This window comes from Notolabrus celidotus, unplaced genomic scaffold (genome assembly GCF_009762535.1).
Source record: "Notolabrus celidotus isolate fNotCel1 unplaced genomic scaffold, fNotCel1.pri scaffold_463_arrow_ctg1, whole genome shotgun sequence".
Taxonomy (NCBI): Eukaryota; Metazoa; Chordata; class Actinopteri; order Labriformes; family Labridae; genus Notolabrus; species Notolabrus celidotus.
This window is the reverse complement of record NW_023260270.1, coordinates 1904-21129: the sequence shown is the minus strand read 5'-3', so window position 1 is coordinate 21129 and position 19226 is coordinate 1904. Positions and strand designations below refer to the sequence as shown.

The window sequence follows — 19226 nt, the reverse complement described above, 5'->3', positions numbered from 1 at the left end:
AAAATAATATAAATATAAATATTAGATATAAATCTTACTAATGTTGTGCTAACGGCGCCAAATACAAATTCACACTGCCACCTAGCAGAAGTACCAAAATAAAAGCAACATAAAGGGATACAGAAATCCCAATCCTAGTCTGTCAGAACTGACTCCTACAGCTAAATATTTAGGATCCCAGAGCAACATTTAACATTTAACATTTAGATTTACAATTTAGATTTATATTAAACATTCATATTTAAAATTAGATTTAATATTTATATTTAACATGTAGATTTAATATTTATATTTAATATGTAGATTTATATTAAACACTTATATTAATATTTAGATTTAATATTTAGATTTACATAAAAAAATTATATTAATATTTATATTTCACGTTTAGATTTATATTTAACATTTAGATTTATATTTAACATTTAGATTTAAAATTTACATTTAATATTTATATTTAACATTTATATTTTTTTTAAACATTTAGATTTATATTTAACATTTATATTTAGGTTTAAAGTTTAGATTTAGATTTAACATTTATATTTAATATTTATATTTAACATTTAGATTTAGATTCAACATTAAGATTTAATATTTATATTTAACATTTATATTTAACATTTAGAAATAAGATTTATATTTAACATTTGAGTTAAAATTTTTATTTAAGATTTTTATTTGACATTTAGATTTATGTTATATTTAAATTTTATATTTAAAACGTATATTCAAAATTTATATTTAAAATTTATATTTAAAACGTATATTCAAAATTTATATTTAAAATGTATATTTAACATTTAGATTCAACATTTAGATTTTATATTTATATTTATTTTTAACATTTATATTTAGATCAAACATTAACATTTATATTTAACATTTAGACTTAATATTTATATTTAACATTTAGATTTAGATTTAACATTTAGATTTAGATTTAACATTTAGATTTAACATTAAGATTTAGATTTAACATTTGGATTTAACGTTGAACATTTAGATTTAAATATTCAACTTAAAATTTCTATTTTAAAAAAAATATTATTTCAAAACCCATTCATCCAAGGTACTGGTCACCTGTATCCTAGCTGTCATTAATGAGACACTTCACTGTTCAGTATGTTCCTCAGTTCATGGCTCAGTCCAGAAAACTAGAAACTAACATTTCAATCTTTCATTCTGCTCATCAGTCTGAGTCTGACAGTAACTGAAACACTGGTGAGGACACATTGAAGTCAAATTCAACAACTGCATCCTTGAGTCCTGTGTTTTCTGTAACTTTATACGGTGTAATGTCCACACAGCTTCATTATATTGTAGCTGTTGTGTCAGCTGTTCTTTTCTGGTCAATTCAAAATCAATCAAAACAGATTTGGTGATGTTTAGATTTACTTGAAGCTGCACATCCAGTGTGTTTGAATTATTAAACCTCCTCTCTCTCCCTCTCTCTTTGGCTTTCTGCAGAACCTGAACTTCACCGGTTTCAGGAAGATCTTGAAGAAGCATGATAAGATTTTGGAGACATCGAGGGGGGCGGACTGGAGGGTGGCTCATGTTGAAGTGGCCCCGTTCTACACATGCAAGAAAATCACACAGCTCATCTCTGAGACAGAGGTGAACATACAAACATGTTTTAACTTGACTCTATTTTTAGAAACCCTGTGGTCTAAAGGAGAGAAACAAACACACAGCTCTGGCATTGCTTTCTTTCTTTCTTTCTTTGTGCGTGCGTGCGTGCGTGCGTGCGTGCGTGCGTGCGTGCGTGCGTGCGTGCGTGCGTGCGTGTGTGCGTGCGTGCGTGCGTGAGGGTACATTTACATAAGTTGGCATTTTCTTGTCTGCTGCTGCATCCGGTCTGTTAATGTTGTTGTGTCTCGCTGGATTCAAATCCAGTGTTACAAGAAGCAACCAGTGGAGGCAGCAGCAGACCAGCTTCCTGTGGGGTCATGACAGGCCCAGAGATCAGGGTCTAGGTGCTCTGTTTAGAAAAGGATCCTGATGCAACAAAGAGGTCTCTTAGCCTGTTAGCTGTCAGAGAAACACAAGTTAGAGTAAATATGAAAACAAAGAACTCTGCCTCTCCATCAATCAATCAATCTTTATTTATAAAGCACCAAATCCCAACAAATGTTCTCCTCAGACTCTTTCCAAACAGAGCAGGTCTAGACCGTACTCTATGTTCTATTATTAACAAAGACCCAACATCAAGACCGGATCAGATCCAGTCCCATCTTACAGACCGGACTCAGTCTGATCTCATCTTAATCCACCATGAGCAGAGCACTTTGCAGCATTTAGCAAGTTACAGTGGCAAGGACAAACTTCCTTTAACAGGCAGAAACCTCCAGCAGGACCAGACTCATGTTAGACACACATCTGCTGAGACCTACCGTGTTGGAGAGAGGGATAGAGGGAGGTGAAGAGAGAGAGAGATGATAGTGGGGAGATGGATAGTAGTAGTTGTAGCAGCTGGAGTCTTGCACGTCCACAGCAGCAGAGATCCAGAGGAACCTACGAGACAAGGGAGCTCAGGGACTCCAGAAAGGTCTCTAGACCAAGCTGTAGCCTTCCTGTTAACACGATATTGCTGCTTCAGGCTGAGGTCATCTTATGGGGGTAATCAGAAGTTCCCAAGACCTTTCTACCTGCTCATTCAAACCCCAGATTTTAAAGAACAGGGTCCAGGCTTGAGAGCAGCAGAACTGTATTAACACTGTTGTTTAAGGTCAACCCTCCTCATGTTCCCTTCTCTTTCAGGCACTGGTCACAACAGAGCTGGAGGGTGGAGACAGACAGAGGGCCATGAAAAGACTGAGGGTACCCCCTCTGGGAGCTGCACAGGTCAGACACACACGCATACACACACACACACACACACAACCATACACACACCAGCAGGCTGTTTCATCGTCTCAGAGCGTTGTGGCTGAAAGCAGCGTCACCTAAAGTTTCTGTCCTGCTCTGAGGAAGAGCTGCATGAGAGGACCCGGAGGATCTGAGAAGCCTTCCTGGTTCAAACACTTAAAGCATCTCTGATATCGTTTAAAAAGACATGAAGTGCTGATGTTTATGTTCTCTGTTGTTGACTGTTCCCTCGTCTGTGTCTCCTCAGCCGGCTCCTGCCTGGACCACCTTCAGAGTCGGGCTTTACTGTGGAGTGTTTCTTGTCCTGGTAGTCACTGTCGTTATAACAGGTAACACACACACACACACTCACACACTCACACACATGCAAACATACAGAACAATCCTCAGTCAGTCTCCATCATCTTAAATAGTGCGTCTAAGAATACTGTCCCGTCTAAAGGTCTGAAACTCTTCATCATTCGCTGACTCGGGTCGTATTTCCTGGAATATGACAGGCCAACTTTTCCAGGCTGCAAATATACGGACGATGTTTCAGCAAACGTTGGTCATGACTTAGCTGCAGTGTTCAGGACTGAAAATAAACCACTGTTCCTCCATGTTCACTGAAGGCCTGGTATCAGACCACACAGAGCTCTACTTTTACATGAGTCCCCAAACCCAGTACCCAGTACGGGTGGGACACTGTTGAGACAGAAATATGTCCTTGGCCAAAACAGGAGACACAAGTTTTCTGATAACACAAAGACCTTGGCTTCTTTGATAACGTATCATCGACTGAGCGATCTGCTGTTTGTGTTCCCCTCACCTCTGGTTCTGCTCCTCCTCTGGTTCTGCTCCTCCTCTGTCCTCATATCCTCCTCACCGCCTCCATTTTCATCTTTCCCAGGAGCTGTGGTGATCAGGAGCGCTGACGTATGGCCTATGGTCAGGATCTACAGAGGAGGCTTCCTGTTGATCGAGTTTCTCTTCCTTCTAGGTACTCGCTCAAGCACGCACGCACGCACGCACGCACGCACGCACGCACGCACGCACGCACGCACGCACGCACACACACACACACACACACACACACACACACACACACACACTCAACTAATTTCTGTTTATATAGCATCTTTCATACAGTAAAGCAAGCAGCCCAAGGAGCTTCACAAAGAAGAGAGAGACAGAAAACAACAGCAATAGATCAAATGATACAAGACTTAAATAAGATAGAGGAATGTGATAAAGAAATTCTTAAAAATTAAATTAAATTAAATTAAATTAAATTAAATTAAACAAAATCAGATAATACCAGAAAAAAAAAAAAAGATAAAATAAGATACATTAAGATAAATAAACAAGAATAGAATAGAATAAAATAAGATAAGATAAACTAGAATAGAATAAAATAAAATAGAATAAAATAAGATCAAATTAAATAGAATAGAATAAAATAGAATAGAATAAAATAGAATAAGATAAAATAAAATAGAATAGAATAAAATAAGATAAAATAAAATAAAATAGAATAGAATAAAAAAAGATAAAATAGAATAGAATAAAATTAAATAGAATAGAATAATATAGAATAGAATATAATAAAATAGAATAAGATAAAATAAAATAGAATAGAATAAGATAAGATAAAATAAAATAGAATAGAATTAAAAAAGAGAAAATAGAATAGAATAAAATAAAATAGAATAGAATATAATAAAATAGAATAAGATAAAATAAAATAGAATAGAATATAATAAGATAAAATAAAATAAAATAAGATAAAATAAAATAAACTAGAATAAAAAACAATTAAATAAAATAAGAGAAAATAAACTAGAATATAATAGAATAAGATAAAATAAACTAGAATAGAATAGAATTGAATAAGACAAAATAAGATGAAATACACTAGAATAGAATAAAATAAGATAAAAAAATGGTGCCTTAAAAATGGTCATAATGGTAATAATGCAGTTTAATATATTACAGTGAGGGAAAATATCAGGATAAGTTGTTTTCGATATCATGCAGCCCTAACTGGAATCCACCAGAGACATAAGAAGAAGAAGAAGAATTGTATTTTTTGAATGTATCTATTATTTATTTGTACTTATTGTATGTATGTATTATTATTATTATTATTATCATTATTATTATTTTATATTATTATTATTATTTTATTTATTTTGCCTCCTAACTCAACAGTTTCTGAGAACTGGGAATCTAGACTTTTACCTACATGAGGTTTCTGAACAACTTGAAGTTAAAAGTTGTTTCAATGACTGTTCTCTATTCTTAGATTATCATCCCCCTGAAATATTTGGATGGTTCCCCACGGCTGTCTGATAAATGTTCATGTGTTGGTCTTTAGTTTGTGTAATCATGGTTCCCTGACAGAGTTTCATGTAGGATGAAGTGTTGTGATTACAAAGACATGTAACATTATATGATTTAATGTCCCAGGCATTAACACGTACGGCTGGAGACAGGCCGGAGTCAACCACGTACTCATATTTGAGCTCAACCCCAGAAACAACCTGTCCCACCAGCATCTGTTTGAGGTCAGTACACACACACACACACTCAAAGCTCATGGCTTTTAATGGGGTTCATATGTGTATGAATATTGTTTTTCTATAATATGAATATTCTAACAGAAGTTTTTGTGTGTGTGTGTGTGTGTGTGTGTGTAGATTGCAGGTCTGTTGGGGGTGCTCTGGTGCGTCAGCCTGCTGTCTTGTCTGTTCAGTGACAGCATCCTGATACCAATGCAGGCCAACCCTCTCGCTCTCTACGGCCTCTTCTTCCTCTTCTTCATCAACCCCTTCAAGACCTTCTACTACAAGTCCCGCTTCTGGCTGCTCAAACTCTTGGTATTCCTACACACTGTACACACTCTGTATTTTTGTCAGTGAAATGTTTCATGTAAATGATAAACAGAGACACTAATGAAAGCTTCCACTTCAGATTTGAAAGAGACATGTCCCTGTGACCTCTGACACCGTCCTCTCTGTGCCCCTCTCTCGTAGTTTCGAGTGGTGACTGCTCCGTTTCACCGCGTGGGCTTCGCAGACTTCTGGCTCGCTGACCAGCTGAACTCTCTGGTTGTGGTTCTGATGGATCTGGAGTACATGATCTGTTTCTACAGTTTTGAACTGGACTGGAAGAAACGTGACGGGCTCATCAGCAGTGCAGGTGAGACTGAATCCTAACCGCTGTGAGGGGGGCTCGTGTGTGTGTTGAGGCTGAACACGTTAACATGACCACGCTGTGTCTCCGTCATGCTCTGCAGGTAAAGATGTGTGCAACACGTACTCCTACGGTGTGCGCGCAGTGATCCAGTGTCTTCCTGCTTGGTTCCGATTCGTCCAGTGTCTGCGGCGTTACCGTGACACCAAACGGGCCTTCCCTCACCTGGTCAACGCTGGGAAATACTCCACGTCTTTCTTTGCGGTCACCTTCGCTGCTCTGTACAGCACACACAAAGGTAAGGCGTTTCTTCGACCGCAGGGACTTTACCCCGGTTTCAACCAAAGACCCAACATCAAGACCGAATCAGATCCAGTCCCATCTTACAGACAGGACTCAGTCTGATCTCATCTTAATCCACCATGAGCAGAGCACTTTGCAGCATTTAGCAAGTTACAGTGGCAAGGACAAACTTCCTTTAACAGGCAGAAACCTCCAGCAGGACCAGACTCATGTTAGACACACATCTGCTGAGACCTACCGTGTTGGAGAGAGGGATAGAGGGAGATGAAGAGAGAGAGAGAGATGATAGTGGGGAGACGGATAGTAGTAGTTGTAGCAGCTGGAGTCTGGCACGTCCACAGCAGCACAGATCCAGAGGAACCTACGAGACAAGGGAGCTCAGGGACTCCAGAAAGGTCTAAGAAAAGAGAGGGAGACCAGAAGAAAGAAAAAGGAATGATTCAATAAATGGTGAAGGAATGACAGAAGGAAAGGACAGGATAAGAAAAGGAGACAGAAAGGATGAAGAAACATGGAAAGAACAAAAAAAGAAAGAAAGAAAGAAGGAAGGAATGAAAAAAGAGAAAGAAGTAAAGAAAGAGGGAATGAAAGAAGGAAGAAAAGAAGGGATGAATGACAGACCCAAAAAGGAATCTACAGCAGAGATCCAGAGGAACCTACGAGACAAGGGAGCTCAGGGACTCCAGAAAGGTCTAAGAAAAGAGAAAAGAGAGGGAGACCAGAAGAAAGAAAAAGAGGAGAATAAATGACAGAGGGAATGAAAGACGGAAAGTACGGGATAAGAAAAGGAGACAGAGAAAGAAACAAAGGAATGAAAGAAAAGGATGAAAGAGCAAAATAAACAAACAAACAAAGTAAAGAAAGACAGAAAAAAACAAAGGAATGAGAGAAAGCAAAGGAAAGAAAGAAGAATGGAATGAAAGGAAAATGGAAAGAATGAAAGAGCAAAAGAAAGAAAGGAAGAAAGAAAACGAAGCAATGAAAGAAAGAAGAAAGGAGAGAATGAAAAAAGGAATCTACAGCAGAGATCCAGAGGAACCTACGAGACAAGGGAGCTCAGGGACTCCAGAAAGGTCTATGGTTAGTAACTTTAATGGGACAGGAAGAGTTAAAGTGAGAGACAGGCAGAGAGAGGAGAGAGAGTGAAAGACAGGATCCCAGTGTGTCAGTCTAAGCCTATAGCAGCATAACTAAGATCTGGTCTAAGCCTGATCCAGCTCTAACTATAAGCTTTATCAAAAAGGAAAGTTTGAAGCCTACTCTTAAAAGTAGAGAGGGTGTCTGCCTCCCGGAGCCTGACTGGTAGATGATTCCAAAGGAGAGGGGCCTGATAACTGAAGGCTCTACCTCCCATACTACTTTTAGAGACTTTAGGTACGATGAGCAGGTTGTAAGACAGAACAAGAACCCCATTCTGGAACAGGCAGAAACCTCCAGCAGGACCAGAGTCATGTTAGACACACATCTGCTGAGACCGTGTTGGGGTTGGAGACATTCATAGTTTCCTTCTGTTTTGAAGTGAAAAATCATCTCTCTCTCTCTCTCTCTCTCTCTCTCTCTCTCTCCCTCTCCCTCTCCCTCTCTCTCTCTCTCTCTCTCTCTCTCCCTCTCCCTCTCTCTCTCTCTCTCTCTCTCTCTCTCCCTCTCCCTCTCCCTCTCTCTCTCTCTCTCTCTCTCCTCTCTCTCTCTCTCTCTCTCTCTCTCCCTCTCCCTCTCCCTCTCTCTCTCTCTCTCTCCCCCTCTCTCTCTCTCGCTCTCGCTCTCCCTCTCTCTCTCCCTCTCCCTCTCTCCCTCCCTCCCTCCTCTCTCCTCAGCAGAGTCTGAAGCTGACGCTCAGATCTTCTTCTACCTGTACATCAGCTGTTCAGTGGTCAGCTCATGTTACACCCTGGTCTGGGACTTAAAGATGGACTGGGGCCTCTTTGACCGCAACGCAGGAGAGAACACTTTTCTGAGAGAGGAGATAGTCTACCCACATAAGGTATTCAAACACACACTAACACACTAACACACACACCTCTCTCTCTCTCTCTGTGTGTGTGATCCACTGGTTTGAAACCTGTTGAAGCTGCTCTGATCCTTGTTCCTCGTCTCCTCCTCCAGGCCTACTACTACTGCGCCATCGTGGAGGATGTGCTGTTACGCTTTTCATGGACTGTGACTCTCACCCTCAGCACAATCTCTGGGTTTCATGGCATCTCTGACATTCTGGCGACTGTACTGGCTCCAATGGAGGTCTTTAGGTAGGAAACATCACCTCTCTTTTTACAGCCAGCTTCATGTTTGTGTCTCAAGCTGAACAGACAGCAGCCCGGCTCACGTCCCTCCTCGGTGTTGAAACTTGAGTAAAAAGTAAAAAGATGAAAGGTGTGAATAACCTTATTTCTCATTCCCAGACGCTTTGTGTGGAACTTCTTCCGACTGGAGAACGAACACTTGAATAACTGTGGTGAGTTCAGGGCCGTCAGAGACATCAGCGTCGCTCCGCTCAACGCCGACGACCAGACCCTGCTGGAGCAGATGATGGACCAGGAGGACGGAGTCCGAAACCGGCAGGGCAAGAAGAGCTGGAAGAGGAGCTACAGCATGAGCCTACGCAGGCCGCGACTGGCCTCACAGTGAGTCTCAACAACAACAACTACAACAACAACTACAACAACAACAACAGTCTTTCCTTTAAAAGAGGAGGCAGACTTCTGGTTTAACAGCTAAGAAATTAAAAACTATATTAAAGAGGATTCTGTGTAACGACCAGCAGAGGGCGACATGTTGGAAAACTGTCTCATTGAGTTGAAGTGTCCCTCTCTGACTCAATCTCAATGTCCACACTCATACACTCACTGACTTTGAGTTCCTCTGTTTACTCCTGAACAAAACCACCTGATTCCATCCTCTGAAACACTGAGTACACAAGTTCATCGTGTCTGTGTGTCTCTGATGGTCTCAGCTGGAGCTTTAACTGACCTCAGGTCACAGTCTGACTAAAACCCTTTATCCTGTTGATGATTGAAACTGTGACAGGTGATCTGAAACAACGTCTGCTACATTTATTTGAACATCAAGCCGACCAGAGGAATGAATGGTCAGACCTTTGTTTTGAACAAAGTGTGGTGAAGTGAACCAGCTCATGTTTAAAGAGCTTTATTCTGACACTCTGAAGATGTTTAGGTGCATTTCCACCAAGAGTTCCAGGGTCTTTTAGCCACCAGACTACTACTACTTTCCCCTGAACTTGAAGGTTCCTGTGCCCCCATTGTTGTCTGTGTTTCGAACGTGAGCTGAAGTCCCGGGTAGATTGTGTAAATCAGGCCAGTGACGTATGGAGGAAATAAAAAGTAAATGCACTACACCACCAGACCAGTAGAGGGCAGTAACACAAAGAGGAATGCCATTCATCACAGATGACACCATAGAAGCAGACGGACAGGCTGGTATCATTATGAGCAACACAACAGTTAGCCTGTTAGCATGAAGAGACTCAGCTGGTCTGTTTTAGATGGTGCTATATTTCATCACAGATGGATTCACTGAATCAACACGTGAGAGGAGATAAGCGCGAGTAGCAAAGACGTTTCAACACGGCTTTAAAATCCTTTTGAACTCAAAAAGCTGTGGCAGAGATCGGCCGGTGTTTTGGTTTAAACAGCAACCCTGTTAACTGGAGACTCTCAGCCGGATGCACCCCTCATAAACGTCTTTAGACGATCATTAAATATCCGATGAGGATATTTTGAAATCTTAATAAAAACTAAACTAGTTTGCATTCCCAGGAACTCCCTCTGTGTTTCAACAGCTGTGTAAACTCCACAAACACTGACACGTTCAGCTGAAGGTCTCCAGTTTACAGGGTCACTTTTAAAAACGGAACACCGGGAGGAGAGACGCATTCACGGTGGGCTGAGAGAAGACTACTGTTACAAGCTGCTAAATCAAGAGAATCACAGCTTCTTCTTTTGAAAAGTACACACACATACAAAAAGATAGAACAAATAAAAACTAATGAAAGAAAGAGAAATCAAGAGAATCACAGATGGAAAAAACAATGAATTTGAATGGTTTTTGGAAAAATTTGAAACAAAATATTTTGAAAAAAAAAATTTTGACAAGAAAAAAATTGAAAAAAAATATTTGAAAAAAAATTATTTGAAAAAAAAATTAAAAAATTTTTTTTTGAAAAAAAAAAAATTTGAAAAAAAAAAATTTAAAAAAAATACTGACAAAAAAGTTGACCCGGAGCCTGTCGAAAAAAATAAATTTTCCTCAAATTTGAAATTGTGCTCAAAAACGAGAAAAAACAAGAAAAAAAAGTGAAAATTTTGCGCCTGCGGTTAAAAACATGGAAAAAGCAATGAATGAATCAACACGTGAGAGGAGATAAGCGCGAGTAGCAAAGACGTTTCAACACGGCTTTAAAATCCTTTTGAACTCAAAAAGCCGTGGCAGAGATCGGCCGGTGTTTTGGTTTAAACAGCGACCCTGTTAACTGGAGACTCTCAGCCGGACGCATCCCTCATAAACGTCTTTAGACCATCATTAAATATCTGATGAGGATTTTTTGAAATCTTAATAAAAACTAAACTAGTTTGCATTCCCAGGAACTCCCTCTGTGTTTCAACAGCTGTGTAAACTCCACAAACACTGACACGTTCAGCTGAAGGTCTCCAGTTTACAGGGTCACTTTTAAAACCGGAACACCGGGAGGAGAGACGCATTCACGGTGGGCTGAGAGAAGACTACAGTTACAAGCTGCTAAATCAAGAGAATCACAGCTTCTTCTTTTGAAAAGTACACACACTAAATCAAGAGAATCACAGATGGAAAAAACGATGACTGTGAATGGTTTTTGGAAAAATTTGAAAAAAAAAAATGTGAAATTTTTTTTGGAAAAAAAATTTTTTTTGAAAAAAAAAATTTAATTTTTTTTTTTTTGAAAAATTAAAATCTTGAAGAAAAAAATTTGAAAAAAAATTTTTGAATTTTTTTTTTTTTTGGCAAAAACAAATTTGGCCAAAAAGTTGACCCGGAGAATCACAGCTTCTTCTTTTGAAAAGTACACACACATACAAAAAAGATAGAACAAATAAAAACTAATGAAAGAAAGAGAAATCAAGAGAATCACAGATGTGTGTGATGTTATTGTGGATGGCGGGCAGAATAAAAACACTGCGGTTAATCTACCAATCAGACACGTTCAGCATTGCAGGCCCCGCCCCTCGAAAGTCCTGGGACCTTTGAAAAGTACTGCCTCCCTAGCAGGGGCTTTATAGGGGGGAGATGATCTACCCCTGAACATGAATTTAACGGTTCTGATGTGAGGAAAACAATCCAAAGTTGTCTTTTCATATTGAACTTCATTTCTCTAAATTTAAACTCTAACATGAGATATTGTGTTCTAAGTGAACTCTGGCTCCAGGCGGTCCTGTAAACACTCCTGTCTTTTCTCACTCCAGGTCCAAGACTCGTGACACCAAGGTCTTGATAGACGACACAGACGACGACTCCTGACATCAGGCCACGCCCCTCGCCTGGGTACAGAATCTATTCAAAGGAGGAAACTCGACCTCCTAACCAACAAATCACCCGGCGAGTTGGGCGTTGAACTCTGAAAACCTTTCCGAGTTTTAAGCTCTCATGACTCTTTCATCCCTCCTCCGATGCACGAGCCTCTTCTCGGGCTCTGAACTCTTGCACAGGAAGAGTGTTGACTCCTTGAACAAACATGGCCACCCAAACTCCCGCCCCTTCCTCCGCTGTAGTCAGGAGAGGGCTGCTCATCATCACTTGAACTCAACCTCTTCCCCAAGCTGTGGGGGGAAAAACTTGATTCCTTGTTGTCTGTGGTCGGTCACAGGCAGACTCCACCAACCCACCCACTCCTCAGTCATTCCCACGGCGCTCCTCAAAGCCTCCGCCTCGCATGAAAAGTCCCACTGACATGGAACGCATGCACTCCGGCAGGAAGTGTCCCCCCCGCTCCCTCTCGGCTTCAATCGACCAACAAGTTCAGACCCACTGGGTGTTTGAGGACCAAAACTTTTATTCCCCCGCCTGTAGCTGTAGCTTTGAGACTCCGCCCACACTCGCAGCTTCCAGGTAACCCTTAGAGAAACGTCTTAAAACAAGTTCACCACAAAGTATCCTCTCATCCGGACCTCAGGAGGACCTCACATCCTCCTCCATGTGTTTCAGTGACTCAATAAGCCTTGTGACCTCCCCTTCCCGCCCCCCCTGACCCTGACCTCTGGCGCTTACAGACTATACTGCAGACATTGTGTGATGCCGATCATCACCGGCCTGACTCTCTCGCTCTTTAAGCTTGCCCCCCCCTCCTCCTTCAAATCATCACAAAGCTGCCTACCTGCACCTCGCACGCTTTACAAACACACGAGCAGAAACACGCACTTTGTCGAAAGTCAATCAGAGCGGTAAACGCCTCTTTGTGTGTGGAAACGCACACAGACAGTGATTTTATGTTTCGTGGGATTGGATGTGCAAACACGTGACCATAAACCTCTATCCAGAAGCAGAGCGCTGCTGACATACGTACACGTAACTCGCCATTATTTGTAGTTGTGGTTTGTAAATATGGAAAAGACCAAAGTCGGTGGGGAACATTGATTAAGTGTGTGATACTCTAAAAGGAAGTGAAGGCTGCGTTGGAACAGCAGCTGGAATGACTGTTCAGCCGCAGAGCTGAGAGGATTTGCAACGTTTACTTTGTTCCAGAACAAAAATGAAGATTATTATTCATCCTGTGGTAACTCCCGAGTCACTCCGTTTGGTAACTAAATATCCTCCAGATGTCTGGACATGCTTTTGCTGAATGTATACTAATTTATTTATGTATGTATGGCTGGGAGAAGAGGCCCAAAAGAAGCACCTTTAACCCGTTTTTAAAAGGTCAGAGTTTTTGAACGTTGAGAATAAGTGGGATGTTGTTTTTGTCCTTCCTCTGGGTTTGATTCAGTCGTGTATGTTTGGTTACTGGTTTCTTTGAATGTGACGGAGAGAAGAGAGAGGGGGGGGGGACTCCCAGGTCTTCATCAGACTCGGCAGAGACCGGACAGGTAGGTCTGATAACACTGGAGAAATGTTTGAAGAAGAGGAAGGATCTGTTTCTGTGTTTTTTTCTTTTTCCCACATTCCTGAAGAGGTTGAGAAACTTCTGACATCTGCTGATGTTTGGATCTGTAATGTGTAGCTGGTTCACTTTACCGTCTGTGTTTTTTTAACGACCTGATTGACCTTCCTCTTTAATCCGACCGACCTCTCTGCTCTCAATCAGTTCCTCCGTGTCACTCGCGAAAAGGTTTTGGGTTGAACGTGTAAATCTTCGAGCAGGCGCCCCCCTTGGACCGAACTCAGCTGTTACTCTTCGGTGTGTAGTAGGATTTGTGCACTTTAATGCCAAACACCATGTTTCATTTTCTACCTTTTTGCTTTGTCATTGTGACAAAATGGTAAATCCCCCCGCCTGGCGACTCTGACGATTGGAGTCGTCGGGGGGGTTCCAGTAGGTGTTAGTCTTTCATAGTGTCATAGTCATTTTTTTTATTTGACCTCACTGAAAAATAAATGGAAGAACAACTTTTTGAGGACTCACAAAGTGAATGTGCGATGTTTTTGTATCCTTGGGTTTATAGAGAGCTTTATTGAACGTATAAGTAGAAAGAAGAAGCTTTATTTCTTCATCTTGAGTCCTGAACGGATCAAATCCTCCTTTTTAAATAAGATTGAAATGTAAACATATTTTATGTAAGGGATAATGTTTCATCTTGTCCAACCTGAAGGGGTTCTATGTCCCATAACTACCTGCTAACTGTACATTACCCGCTTATTACCCAGCTACTAACTTCAAACACAAACACGTTGATTAAAGATGAATTTATTGATTTGAAGTGATTTATGGAAACAGTTTTTCAAAGTAGTCCCCATACCCCTTTTCGACTGAGGCAGTTTCAGAACCGGTTCGGAGCCGGCGCTCAATTGAGAACCGTTTTTTCGTGTTTCCACTGCGAGTGAACTGGCTCGCAACCAGCTCCAGAGCGGCTCCAACTCTTTGCTGGTCTAGAACAAGCGGCAACCTCCGGTCTCAAACGATGAAGCCCATGCGGAGGTGTTATAAACTGCAGTTCATTTAGAATCCACTTGAGGCTGGCTGCAGAAACACCGGAAACCACATAGACATGAACGGGAAAAAGACGATCTTTGAAGCATTAATAAACATGTTTACAGCCTGGTTCAAAAAACGGCTTGGCTCTACGAAGCTAATCTCTCTATCGGCACACACTGTACGGGGTGAATTTATTTCTAATGCGCCGGTTCAGAAGATCTTAAAGGTGACATATCATGCAAAATTGACTTTTTAATGGTTCTTTACCTGAAATATGTTTCCCTGGCATGTCTACACCCCGAGAATGAAAAAAATCCATTCTGCCCCTGTTCTGATTTCTCCACCTTTCTGTAAATGTGTGTGAAACGAGCCGTTTCAGACTTCAGTGTTTTTGTTACGTAACAACAATATCCGGTCTGTCACGGAGTCAGAGCTCGGAGCTTGTTCAGCCCATAGACTGTATAAAATACAACTCAACCCCTCCTCCGTTTTTCATTCCCTGCACACATGTGTGCTAACAAGGAGCTTAGGAGGGAGGCATGCTAGTTGTAGGCTGCCTTAATAAACACAAAGGTCGGTTTTACTCCCCACGTCTGCAGATTTGAAGATCTAGTGGATGATTTTTATTTATCATGGATAAGTGCTAGCGCTAGTTAGCATAGCCACATAGCTACATGTTCGTAGCTGTGTACCAAGACACACGTCTACATACTGATAAATAAAACAACAAGAAACACTAAATCTGTGACCAATCCTTCAGAAAGGTCCTGCTACAGGCGCCTCTCCGTCAGGATCAGATTCAGAGGGTTGAAGTAACGCGATCTCTGAGCAGCCGTGTATATTCAGCCAACATGTAAACATTAGATCAACGTGCTGGACAGCCGAGGCACATCCACTTCCTGATGGGGCGTGGTCAGAGGGAAAACAGAGTGTTCTGATGAGGACTGAAGAAGAGGGTTTTTCAGGCAGACCAAAATCTGATTTCAAAGTGTTTTTTTGAGCATAAACTTTAAAGACATGTTTTGGGGACCTCTTAGACCAATATATATTGATGAAAAAAGCGTGATATGTCCCCTTTAAGATTACGAGTTTTTGGCCAAATAAGGACATGACTGACTTGACACCCGGTCGGGAACACATAGCTGTTGGCTAGGAGCCTCAAACTCCACCCCTTTACGTCACACTCTGCCTGGTTTAGTTCCGCATTTCCAATATGGCTGCCGCCGTCGATTGGCTTCAAAACAGCACTTCAGAAACAGATTTCTGACATCACGGATACTACGTCCATATTTTATACAGTCTATGGCGCCGCGTTGGTTCGCAAGTTCAACCAGCGCGAGCACCAGCCCAGAAAATACACCCCGGTTCGCATTGGTCGAAAAGAGGTATTACTGTGATTCCTCGTCAGTGATCGTTCCATGGTGATGGATTCTTCTCTGCCTGTTGCGGTGGATTGAACATGAAGCTGTCTCTGGTGTTGCTTATGTTAGTGAAAGTTAATAACCATCGTCAAGGGGTTTGGACCAATCAGAATCAAGCATCTCACACAGCCGGACCATCAGTAAGAGAGCCGGGTGATAATTATACTGACATTCCCAGATCTTCAGTTCTCCTCTTTAGCGTTGAAGCGAGCGCAGACGCAGACGTACGTTACATTTGAAATGTTATATAACGATGTAGCTCATTCCTCAATATGTGATGTGTGTGTGTTTCAGAGCGGGTACATGGGGCGGGGGTTTTTAAAGTGTTCCTGAGGGTGAAGAGGATCCTGGGAGGTCGTGTCCCGCTCAGAAACATCACATCCTCATTTGTTACTTACAGACCTGTTCCAGAAACGTCTCAGAGAGGTCGTCTGTGCAGGTCACAGACATCTGAAGAGTCGCAGCGTGTTACTGTCTTTGTACTCCTCCATCTTTAAAGAGTGGTGTCACCATGTTTCTTTGCACCTTTGGTATCTTAATGATGTGCTGCTGCTCTCTTTAAAAAGCCTGTCTTGTGTCCTGTAGCTGCTTCAGCTTCTTCTTCTTCTTCTTCTGTGTTGTTGACAGCGTTGCCAGAAGCTCCAGGGTTTAGAATGAAGAGGATGTCTTTAACTTGTTTCTACATTTTTACATGTTTCCCCCCCGAAAGAGGGGAGCAAACTGGGGATGATGTTTTGACATTGTTTGGCCAATTTTAGATAAATGTAAATGTGAGAACAGCTGGGACACAGAAGCTCACCAAGGGTTTGATCGAGTGCAAAATTCATCATGTGTAAAAATCTACAATAAAAACTATGAATCTAACGTGTGTCCATGTTAGGCTCATCACTGGTGTTGAGGTTATAAGCCGTGACCTGTCATCACATAGACTGTGCAACCTTCTCTCTGCAGAGATGTGACAGAAAGTCCACCACATGAGATCTCTCTTTCCAGGGTCGGTCTGGGGGTTTATCCCCCTTGTACTACTGTGGATGTCAATCAATCAACCTTTATTTGTGTAGCACCAAATCACAACAAACGTTATCTCAAGACTCTTTTACAAACAGGGCAGGTCTAGACCACTCTATGTCAAATTATGAACAGAGACCCAACACCAAGACAGGATCAGACTCAGTCTGACCCCACCTTAATCCACCATGAGCATTGCACCTCGCAGTATTTAGCTAGTTACAGCGGAGAGGACAAACTTCCTTTAACAGGCAGAAACCTCCAGCAGGACCAGACTCATGTTAGACACACATCTGCTGAGACCGAGTTGGGTCTGGAAAGAGGGATAGAGGAGAATAAGAGAGAGAGGGAGCGGTGATAGTGATGAGAGGAGTTGTAGAAGCTGTTGCCGCTGGAGTCTGGAACGTCCGCAGCAGGAGGACGTCTACGAGACAAGGGAGCTCAGGGACTCCAGAAAGGTCTATGGTTAGTAACTTTAATGGGACAGGAAGAGTTAAAGTGAGAGACAGGCAGAGAGAGGAGAGAGAGGGAAAGACAGGATCCCAGTGTGTCAGTCTAAGCCTATAGCAGCATAACTAAGATCTGGTCCAAGCCTGATCCAGCTCTAACTATAAGCTTTATCAAAAAGGAAAGTTTGAAGCCTACTCTTAAAAGTAGAGAGGGTGTCTGCTCTGCCTCCCGGACCCTGACTGGTAGATGATTCCAAAGGAGAGGGGCCTGATAACTGAAGGCTCTACCTCCCATACTACTTTTAGAGACTTTAGGTACGATGAGCAGGCCTGCATGTTGGGAGCGTAGTGTTCTAGAGGGGTAATAGGATGCTATGAGGTCTTTAGGATACGAGGGTGTCTGATTTTTAAGGTTTATTTGTAACCTTTCCAAAGAAAATCAGAAGTAGCATAAAGTAGATCTTTTAAATGGAGTTTTTGTCTGTTGTTTTTTTAGAAACTTCAACATTTTCACGTCTTGTTGTCAAACTGATAAAAAGTTGTAGGTATTTTTCTCAGCGTAATGTACAAACATCATGTGAGAACGGTTCTCTAAATCAGGGGTTCCCAAATTTCCCAAAACTGCAAGCCTCAAAATATAGATACCAAAGATAATTCACTGTTCACTAACCCTAAACTGAGGAGTCATCTGGAAACAAAGAAAGGCAGAAAACATTTAATATTTTCAAGGTTTTATTTCAAGTTTAGTTTCTATTTCTGTCACTATTTTTTACTACTTAAATAGATAAAATGTACTATTTTTAATTCACTTTTGTCATTCAACTTTTTTATTGCATTTTTTTCCATATTTCTTTGTTCACCACAAGTTAACAATTTATATATGAGTAATACAGGAGAAGAGAAAAAATAAATACATACAAAAAAAAAAATAATAATGATAATAATTAACAAATAATAATTAAAAGTACAAACAAAAAGGAAGATAAACATAAGAGAACAAGGTAAAGGGGCGCTGGTGGCCTAGTGGTCTAAGCGCCCCACATACAGAGGCTATAGTCCTCATCGCAGAGGTTGTAGGTTCAATTCCAGCCTCGACCATTTACTGCATGCCCCCCCCCCTCTCTGCTCCTCCCATTTCCTGTCTCTCTTCAGCTGTCCTATCCATAAAGGCAAAAATACCCCCAAAAAATATATATTTAGAAAACAAGGTAAATAAACAAAAATAGATAAATAATAATAATAATGAATATTTTTAGATAACTGTAAAAAAAAATAATTCTATAAGACATCTCATGACCCCACATTTGTGTCTCGTGACCCCCCAGAGGGTCCCGGCCCACACTTTGTGACCCCCTGCTCTAAATGTTAAAATAAGACCTTTGTGAAGTGGTGAGAGACTCTGGACCAATCAGACGCTCTGTCGACATGTTCCTGGATTGTTTCAGCACACCTCTGCCTCCGTTAGTAAAGGTGATGTGCCAACACGTTACAGAGGGACGGTTGGTTTTGACTCAATCTGTTGCTTCACAGGAACACGACTCCATGAGCCTCACACGACTTTCTCTCACGCTCTCTCAGCCTCACAGACTTACAGTCCTCTCTCATAGTTAGAAGTCCAATCTGTGAATATGAAGCTGAAAGTCTTTTAAAATGAGAAAATATTCGAAGTAACTCTTCAATTTTTACCAAGTGAACGAGTATTCAAATATTCAAAAATCATTGTCCATCCCTTCTTTGAACCCTGCTGCTATTATCACCTCCGCTCATGGTTTAAGTTCCTTTGTAGAGATCGCTAACCTAAAGTTTCTCTCACCTGGTGTTTTGCCTTAAACCGCGACCCTGTTAACTGGAGACTCTCAGCCGGATGCATCCCTCATAAACGTCTTT

The 19226-nt window shown here is 41.3% G+C and overlaps 1 protein-coding gene across 1 annotated transcript; it reads left to right on the top strand.

Annotated features, from left to right (window-relative positions):
- Positions 1 to 1470: 1470 nt before the first annotated feature.
- LOC117809831 (xenotropic and polytropic retrovirus receptor 1 homolog) lies at positions 1471 to 16746 on the top strand (the record flags this gene model as incomplete). The annotated part of the gene is made up of 12 exons (XM_034679347.1): positions 1471 to 1620; positions 2764 to 2847; positions 3119 to 3200; positions 3761 to 3850; positions 5320 to 5417; positions 5550 to 5729; positions 5886 to 6051; positions 6149 to 6343; positions 8163 to 8329; positions 8452 to 8591; positions 8745 to 8966; positions 11799 to 16746. Coding segments are annotated over 12 exons (1629 nt in total), but the record flags the coding sequence as incomplete, so codon positions are not given.
- Positions 16747 to 19226: the final 2480 nt, after the last annotated feature.